Genomic DNA, 10,565 nt, shown 5'->3' with positions numbered 1-10,565 from the left:
TAAGGGGTTAGTAATTTTTGTATTTTATAATTATTAATTGGTCATCAATAATATTTTTAATGATGTAAAATTACATTTAATAGTAGAAGATCACTTATTTTTTTTATAGTTAAATACTGGTCACAAAATATAAAAGTTGGTGCCTCTAAACTTTCTCTAAAAAAAATATAATACTTTAAGGATGAGCCTCTACGTACCATTCTTGTTAAATTAATAAAAAAGTCTGAAACAAGGAGCAAACTAAAAGAAAAGAAAATTAAAAAAAAAATTATAGCAGGAACAAGGCAACCTCAAAAAACCCGAAGCAAGAATTAAAAAAGGAGCAGCGTCTCTGCAAAAGAACAACACTCCAACTAGAAGAGAGAGGGAGAGAGAAAGTTGACTTTTTCTTTACTGTTACTGAAACACTCTTCTTTCTCTCTTTCTTCTTCATTCTTGAAACTCCTTTGTTGAAGGCAACGGAAACACCAAAAGAAACCCATTTGTTTTGGTGTGTTTGAAAGAAAGAAAGAAAAAGAAGAAAAGGGGATGATGTTGGGTTGTGAGTGTTTCTGTTGGGATTGTATTCCTAACTACGATGATTTCTCTGAGCCACACCCTTTCTCTCTCCCTTCACCTCTTCCACACTGGCCACAAGGTATCTCTATCTATCTACCTCGATATATGTATTTATACCAACTTGTCTTAATAAAAAGCTTTCACCAATTTTCAAGCTGAAATGTGTCTTCTTGGCTTTCATTAATGGGTGCTTTCGTAAATATCATTATTCAGAGCACAAAACAAGCTCCTTTGTATCTCTTGATTGTTCATCTCTAAAAAAAAAATTTCTTTTGGTGGGGGCGGGGGTTGGGTTGGGTGCCATTTTTGTTGAGCAAATATTTAATTTTTATTAATTGAGAGATGTGTATGGAAACTTGCAGTCATCAAAATTCTTTAATCACACAATTACTAGGCTTAGACACTTTTGATTAATATGTATGCATCAAGTAAGCATCTTCAATGCATATTTTGGCATGTGTAATCTATTGTGTGTGTGTTACTAAAAAGATGAAATTTTAAATCTTGCTATCAATAATCTCTTTTGTTATGCTGGTTCTCTTTGATTTCGTCTAGATTTGCCGTTATAAAATTCTATGGCTTAATCATCTGTATTTATCTAATAGTGTATATGATCTGTTCAGGTAATGGTTTTGCCGGTGGAAGAATACGGCTCGGAGAAATCGAAGTTTTGCAAATAACCAAGTTTGAGAGGATTTGGAGATGCACTCAGTTGGCTGGAAAAGCGCAGCCATTCACCTTCTACAGACCATTGGAGATTCCAGACGGCTTCTTCTCCCTTGGCCACTACTGCCAATCGAATGGCCAGCCACTGAGAGGATATGTGCTTGTGGCGCGTGAAATGACTCGTGAATCCGAATCTCCAGCTCTTAAGAAGCCTCTTGACTACACTCTAGTGTGGAGTTCGGATTCACATGACGAATGTGCTTACTTCTGGTTGCCGAACCCTCCAACGGGTTATAAGGCCATGGGAGTAGTAGTTACTAGCACGCCAAAAGAACCGGAAGTTGAACAAGTTAGATGTGTGCGCACAGATCTAACGGAACCTTGTGAGACTTCTAATCTATTGGTAACTATGAAGTCCAAATCTTCAAAGGATCCATTGCAGATTTGGAACATACAGCCCTGTGACAGAGGTATGCTCTGTAAAGGTGTATCTGTCGGAACATTTGTTTGCGGCGCTTATTTTGATTCCGAGGAAGTAGTGGAAAATATTGGTTGCTTGAAGAATCTCGACTCTACCTTGCACGCAATGCCAAATCTGAACCAGATTCATGCGCTTATCGAGCATTATGGACCTACTGTGTACTTCCATCCTGATGAGACATACATGCCATCATCAGTGCAGTGGTTTTTCAAGAACGGAGCGCTTCTGTATTCGGCCAATGGCAAGAAGGGTAGCGCCATAGATTATCAGGGCTCGAATTTGCCTAGTGGAGGAACAAATGATGGTGCATTTTGGATTGATTTGCCTAGCGATAACGATGCAAAGAATTATCTAAAGAAGGGTGACATAGAGAGTTCAGAACTCTATGTTCATGTAAAGCCAGCATTGGGAGGTTCCTTTACAGATATTGCAATGTGGGTGTTTTGCCCCTTCAATGGTCCTGCCACCCTCAAAGTTGCATTGATGAACATCGAGATGAGCAAGATTGGTGAACATGTGAGTGATTGGGAGCACTTCACCCTCAGAATAAACAACTTCACTGGGGAGCTGTGGTCTGTGTTCTTCTCTCAGCATAGCGGAGGCGAATGGTTGGATGCTTCTGATCTTGAGTTTATCAAGGACAACAAACCAATCGTTTACTCTTCAAAACACGGCCACGCTAGCTACCCTCATCCTGGTACTTACCTTCAGGGGTCATCCAAGCTTGGAATAGGTGTGCGTAACGACGCAGCTAGAAGCGAATTCGTAGTGGATTCCAGCACAAGGTATCAGATTGTTGCGGCCGAGTATCTTGGCAATGGAGCCGTGAAAGAACCGTGCTGGTTGCAGTACATGAGAGAGTGGGGTCCTTCGATCGTGTACGATGGGAGATCGGAAATAGAGAAGCTAATAGATATGCTTCCAATGTTTGTTAGATTTTCTGTGGAGAACTTGATTGATTTGTTTCCAACAGAGCTATATGGTGAGGAGGGTCCAACTGGTCCAAAGGAGAAGGAAAATTGGCTAGGTGATGAATATTGCTAGTCCTGCTTTAATCACACCATCTTTGATATATTTAATGTGTGCTCGATGAACATTTACAATCACTCATTCATTATTTTTCTATAATTTTAAAGCACTATAAATGAAAATAAGTGGGTGTAAATGTTCCGAACTCGCATTACATGTGGTATTTGTCCTGCTACTAGCCGTTGTCCCTGAATACTTTTTTTTTAAAAGAAAATAGCTCAACACAACAACATGGAGAATGCTTTTCCACTCGTTGTTACTACGTCCAGTGCACATTATTTGTCAATTTGGAAATTCGATAAACCATAACTCAATGTATTCCGATACATAGGATATGATTTATGAGTGTTCTGAATTTGTTATAGTGACATATTTTAGAACGGTTGGAGTAATTGGAAAAGAATCCAACTTGTGAGGTAGTATCTGTTATTAAATAGTATGTATTAGGTATTATTTTGGGAAGTTGGCAAGGTGAAGAGGATCAAGAAATCATCATTGGTTAATGATTGTAAAGGAGGTGTACCTCAGATAGTGGCAATTTATGTCAACTTGGTGGAGTGAAAATGCTATAGTTGTAACCTGTTCGTGAAATGTAAATGCTAAGGTTATTGGTTGTATATACATTCAATAGTAGTATTCGTAGCAACTATGTTCTTGATGTCATTTGAACACTTTAAAAGGAATGATATATTATTGGTGAATTTCACTCTAGGGAATTTTTGAAGAAAGATTTTGTGCTGGTAATTTGAAATTTTTTTAGTTAACTGATTAAATTGACTTGTTTAAATTTTCGTTGTGAGAAATACATTTTTGAATTTTATTTGAATTGATCTTGTAAAGTTTGATCTCATATTATACAAATATACAAGACTTTAAGTAACACCAATATATATAGGAAAATTTGAAAAGACATATATAGTATGAGACTATTTTATAAGATCAATCCAGATAAAAAAAAATTGAGAAAATTTATTGGTTGTATAGATTTATGTCAAAGAAAAATGTTACTTGAAGTATAATGGTATTTTGTTGTAATATAGTAAAATATATAAATGAGAGAGAAGAGTGTTTTGGTAGTATAAAGAGAAAGAGAATTGTTATTGATTGTTGTTGTTTATATTGTTTCTGACTATGCCTTCTATTTATACATGTAAAGTGTTTTCATTTTCAACATTCATTAATTTAAATTCTTCTTTGAAAATGATTCCTTTAATGTTTAATCGTCCAAGTCATACATAGGCATCCAGGTATTTGTTCTTATCCATATAAAATCTCTTCAAAATATTTTCTGTATATGTTGTTTGATGAATGAAAATTCCATTTTTTGTATGCTCGATCTGCAAGCCAAGACAAAATTTAGTCTTTCCAAGATCTTTCATCTCAAACTCTTCTTTTAGAGTTTTTATAATTGTTGGAATCTCTTCAGGAGTTTCAATGATATTTAAATCATCAATGTACACAGTAATTATAATGAATCCAGATGCAGATTTTTTTATGAAAACACATGGGCAAACATCAACATTCTTGACTCCGTTTTTGGCCAGATACTCAATAAGACGATTATACCATATTCATCCAGATTGCTTTAAATCATATAAAGATCTTTGCAATTTGACCGAGTATAACTCCTGTGAATATTCATTGGATGATTTAGATATTTTTAATCCTTCAGGGACTTTCATATAGATATCACAATCTAATAATCCGTATAAGTAGGCTGTTACCACATCCATTAAATGCATATGTAGTTTATGGTATGCGAATAAACTAACCAAATAACGCAATGTTATTGCATCCACTACAGGGGAATATGTTTCTTCATAATCTATACCGGGCCTTTGTAAAAAATCTTGTCGCACAAGTCAAGCTTTGTAGCACACAACTTCATTTTTCTCATTTTGTTTTCTCACAAATACCCATCTGTATCCAGCAGGTTTTACATCTTTTGGTGTACGGACTATAGGTCCAAAGACTTCACGTCTTACAAGTGAGTCTAACTTAGCCTTCATAGCTTCTTTCCATTTTAGCCAATCATTCCTTTGTCAACATTCTTCGACTGTTCTTGACTCAAGATCCTTACTTTCATGCATGATATTTAATATCACATTAAATGCAAATATTTCATCGAAAATTGTCTTATTTTGGTCATATTTCTCTCCCGTAAAAACATAATTTATCGAGATCTCATCATTTTCACAATTTTCAGGTACTTGAACGTCTTTTGGCGTCAAAATTATATCAGAATTTTGGACAAACTACAGATGTCTTTACTATATCTTTTTCAACAGGAATAGTATTTATCTCTTTTATTTTTCGAGAATTTTTGTCTTTGGAACTGATAGGTTTACCACGCTTCTAACATGAATTTGTTTCGGTGGTTATTTGTCCGACTGGGACATCTATTCGAATTGGAGTATTTTCAACTGGTATATAGGATTTAATTTTCCTTTTTGTATCAGAAAATGTATCAGGTAATTCATTTTCTATTCTTTGCAAATGTATAATCTTTTGAACTTCTAGTTACCCTGATCGAGGATCTAAATGCATTATGCATTCTAATTAAGTTCCTTTTCAAGAAGCTTATTTTCTCCCCCTAATGTTAAAAATTTTGATTCATCAAAATGACAATCTGCAAATCGAGTTTTAAATACATCTCCAGTTTGTATCTTAAGATACCTCACTATAGAGGGAGAATCATATCCAACATATATATCCCCAATTTTCTTTGGGGTCCTATTTTGGTGCGAGGTGGTGCAATGGGAACATATATCGCACATCCGAATATTCTTAAATGGGAAATATTTGGCTGCTGGCCAAAAGCTAATTGCATAGGAGAGAACTGATAGTAACTTGTTGACTTCAAACGAATAAGTGCTGCAGCATGTAAAATAGTATGCCCCCAATCCAAGGTTGGGAGATTTGTTCTCATAAGTAAGGGTCTAGCAATTAACTGGAGGCGTTTAATAAGTGATTCTACTAACCCATTTTGTGTGTGAATATGAGCTATCGGATGTTCAACGCTTATTCCAATAGCCATACAATAAGCATCAAAGGCTTGGGAAGTAAATTCACTAGCATTATCAAAACGAATTGCTTTGATTGGATTTTCTGAAAACTGTGCTTTTAATCGAATAATTTGAACAAGTAATATCATAAATGCCAAGTTGCGAGAAGACAACAAGCATACATGTGACCATCTCGAAGATGCATCTTTTAGGACCATAAAATATCTAAAAGATGCACATAGTGGATGAATAGGTCTACATATATCACCTTGAATCCCTTCTAGGAATTCAGGGGACTCAAATTCTATCTTTACTGGTGATGGCCTTAAAATTAGCTTTTCTTGAGAACATGTAACACAATAAAATTTACTAGATTTAAGAATCTTCTAGTTCTTTAGTGAATGTCCATGGGAGTTTTTAATAATTCTCCGCATCATGGTTGTTTTCGGATGACCTAATCGATCATGCCAAGTTATTAATTCATTTGGTCTAGTAAACTTCTGGTTTACAATGGCATGTGATTCAATTGCACTAATTTTAGTATAATATAACCCAAATGAAAGTAAGGGTAACTTTTCTAATATAATCTTTTTATTTGAATCTTAAGTTGTGATACATAAGTACTCATGATTTCCTTCATTCATAGTTTCAATATGATATCCATTTCGATGAATATCTTTGAAGCTCAATAAGATCCTTAGAGACTTAGTAGATAATAGTACTTTATTTATTATGAATTTTGTTCCTCCAGGAAACAAAATTATAGCTCTTCTGGAGCCTTCTATCATATTACTGAAGCCAATAATAGTATTAACATATTCTTCTTTTGGCATAAGATGAGTAAAATCTATTTTTAATATATAAAAATAGATACATAAGTTTACCCATATTACTTTTAAGACATCTTTCTTCTCCTACTAATGCCATGTCAGCAACATCGCTTACTTGACAAAATTTTAGAATCAACCACTCAATTTTTGCCAAATCATCTATTATTTCCATATATATACAAAAAACAATAAAATAATTACCAACTTACAAAGACATTAAATCCATATTTCTATATTTATTATATCTTACCGTTGTAAACAATACAATAAATTTATAATTCTAATAATTAATTCATTAATTTCTATAAATAACTCATTCAATGTAATAAACATCCATATTACAAATGTCATATTAATATTATTAATCATAATAAATTTTACGTTACAAATTTTCAAATTCCATATTATTTGAATTACTTATATAAGTCTCTTATTACTATTCTTTCAAATAACATCAAATTTAGCACAAAAAATTTATTTTCGAACTACACACCATCTCAAACTTATTCAATGGAGATAATTACGTTGAATGTGAAAAGTGTAACAAGAAAGCATATGAAAAAAGAGATAACTACATTTGTGACACATGTAATCAAACACCACACTATCCAACAATAAAGTAACTCTATATATTTTTCATAATCCCATCTATCAAATTATTAGTTACTAACTCAATACTTATTTTAGGTTCAAAATTTAATTAAAGGTTTTAGATCAAAGTAGTACAACAACTTTTGTACTATTTGATGGCAAAGCAACGGTTTCAAATTTAATGGTACTCCAGAAAAATAATGACATTGAAACACCACCCCAATTAAAAAATTTGTGCAACCTCACTTATATTTGAAGTCAATGTAAATGATTTTAATCTTAAAGAAAGTTCTAAATAATACACTATTACCAAGACATTTGTTCCAACAAAAAACACTGAACCTCAACACTCATTATAACAAATAAAACAGGTAATACTAAAAAAAATCACTTATTTTAGTTATTTTAGACATCATTTTTATTTTTAATTTAAATTATTTATTGATTATAGGAACTAACTTCGCCAACACTAATATCATTAGATGAAGATCACATACCATCAAGAGATTAAGGAGAAAGAAAACTATATAAATTCAAGACACATATTCGGAAGAAGAACATACTTGCAAAGATGGAACAAACAACACAATAAAAAGTACATATAACTCAACAATTCATAAAGAACATGTCTTCACAAGAACCTGCACAGAAAGAAGAAAGTAACAACTCTAACAACAACCAATAAAAAAAAGGAGGACGAGCGCCACATAAGAAGACTAAGTTCATCAACTAAAACAAATGCAAAAATCAAACCACCAAATAAAAATGTCATTTTGTACATACAACTCTAATATCCAAATTTTTTGTACTACAAATTATTTTAAATAAAATACCTTTTAAATTTAACTTTAGTTTACATATTTAATTTAATTCTACAAAATATAACAATTTTTAATATTTATTATATACTATCATTAATTTACCGCCCTGCGCATCGCGCGGGTCTCATTCTAGTATATATTACTTTTGAGAATGGTGTGCGAACTTGCACTATCCGCTAGGCAAACATCTTCATTATATGTCCTTGCCATTTTCTTCAAAGACAAATAATAACAAAATGAGTAGAAATATTTGCACAGTAAAATTATTTTCTTGATTGAAATATTTTTCTAAGAAGTATAGTATATACTAAAAATTTTATTATTATTATCTTAGCACATTCAGTAATTTTGAAATTCATAAATATTTTATTATTTATATACATCATACTTAAAATTCAAATGCATAGAGAATAAAACTTAACAAGAAATTTTTTACAAACCCACATATTAAACTTTTTCATCATTGATCAAATGGCCAATATTTCTTTAAAGATCCTCAAAGAAATCAGATACATCATAATGAGTGGTGTAATTTTCAGCAGCATCATTTGAAACAAAATTCGTTTTCTTTCATTTGTCGTCCTTTTTCGAAGATGTTTGATAAAGATCGACTAGGTGCCTTGGGGTACAATAGGTATGCGACCAATGGCCCTTTCCACCACAATAGAAATATTTATTCTCTATTGATTTATTTTGCCCATTGTTTCTTTTTTTTCTTTTATCCTACTTCTGGTGAGATCCTTTCTTGTGAACATAATTTTTCTTCCTTTCATAATTTTTCTTGTTACTAAAACCTTGCTATTTACATCTTCTAGAGTAATAATTTGTCGCATTTTCTTCAAAAAATGGGGCAGCGCCAGCTGGACGCGTTTCGTGATTGTTTAAAAGCAACTCATTGTTGCGTTCAGCAACAAGAAAGCAATAAGTTAACTCAGAATATTTTTCAAATCTTTTTTTCTCGATACTGCTGCTACAGGAGCACATTCGAAGCATGGAAGGTCGAGAAAGTTTTCTCTAACATATCATTATCAATTATCTTTTCCCCACATAATTTCATTCATGAGGTGATTCAAAACATTGCTGAATTATATTCACTTATGGATTTAAAATCCTGTAGACGCAAGTGCGTCTATTCATATCGGGTTTGAGGAAGTATCACTATCTTTTGATAATTATACATTTCTTCAAGGTTTTTTCACAGATCTGCAGGATATTTTAATATGAGATATTCATTTTTCAATGCTTCGTCAAGATGGCAATGAAGGAAGATCATGACTTTGGCTTTATCCTTATGGGATGCATTATTTTCAGCCTTAATGGTATCTCCAAGATCCATTGAATCAAGATAGATTTCAGTATCTAGTATCCATGATAAGTAGTTGTTTCCAGATATATCAAGAACATTAAATTCAAGATGAGAAAGCTTCGATATAATGAAAATTTGTTACCTAAGTCCTCTTAAAATTTGATCAGAGTCTTGTACTGATAACGTATTGTAAAATAAATATAAAATAAAAAAATATAAGTAGAAGACTCTAGTACCACAATTACTATCTCAATATAATAAAGATGACTAATAAATTTACTAATGTTATATGTTATAGTATGTATAGATAGAGAGAGACAAAAGAGAAGTATTCGTAAAGAAAGAGAGATAATTGTTTTTTATTGTTGTGTTGTATGTCTCAGACTTTCACTTCTATTTATATTTGTACAAAATATTCATTTTCAATCTTCATAAAGTTTAGTCTTTCTTAAAGAACTAAACTTCTTTTATTATTGAAAATATTGGTTGCCCAATATTGTAAAGAAAATCACAATATATTAAATGGACATCCATCCATTCATACTTATCACAATACTATCTAATTATATTCATTTTAAGTAATTAGTTTTTGCTCACCTTGTTATTAAATACAGCGTACATAAAATTTAAATCTTCTTTTATATATGAAGAAAAAAACAAATAGGTCCTTAATTTTTTTATCGGTAAATATTTAAGTAATTTAAAAATACATTTAAGTTCTTAACCTTTTCAAAATCTGAACATATCGATTCCTCATGTTCACTTGGGTTTGACTCAACGAAAAATCAAACGTGATTTCCGTTGTATTGACCTGGTTGATACAGAGACACACATGAGAGAATTTTTAAAATTGGACAAATTAGACTTAGGGATCGATATATTTAAATTTTAAAGATGTCAGATACTCAAATATATTTTTAAATCTTCAATGACTTAATTGTCTACAAATTAAAAAGTTAAGAATCAATTTATCATTTTCTATATTCACCACAATTAATAAGTATAATAGAATGATATATATAGTAAAGTATGTAAAAGGGAGAGAAGAGTGTTTTGATAGCATAAAGAGAAAAAAAAATCGTTATTGATAATTGTTGTGTATATTACTTTAAATGATGCCTTCTATTTATACATGTAAAATGTAAAGTGTCTTCACTTTTAACCTTCATTAATTTAAATTCTTCTTTAAAAATAATTCCTTTAATGTTTAATTATCGAAATCATAAATGGACATCCAAGTAAACCCTAAACCCTAAACCCTAAACCCTAAACCCTAAG

The 10,565-nt window shown here is 31.9% G+C and overlaps 1 protein-coding gene across 1 annotated transcript; it reads left to right on the top strand.

Annotated features, from left to right (window-relative positions):
• LOC107618269 lies at nt 215-3,435 on the top strand. Its single transcript, XM_016320282.2, has 2 exons — nt 215-637; nt 1,182-3,435. Exons 1-2 carry the CDS (start codon nt 529-531, stop codon nt 2,747-2,749), a joined length of 1,677 nt encoding a protein of 558 aa, XP_016175768.1. The 5' UTR covers nt 215-528; the 3' UTR covers nt 2,750-3,435.

This window comes from Arachis ipaensis, chromosome B09 (genome assembly GCF_000816755.2).
Source record: "Arachis ipaensis cultivar K30076 chromosome B09, Araip1.1, whole genome shotgun sequence".
NCBI classification, from domain to species: Eukaryota; Viridiplantae; Streptophyta; class Magnoliopsida; order Fabales; family Fabaceae; genus Arachis; species Arachis ipaensis.
This window is presented reverse-complemented; position numbering and strand designations above follow the sequence as displayed.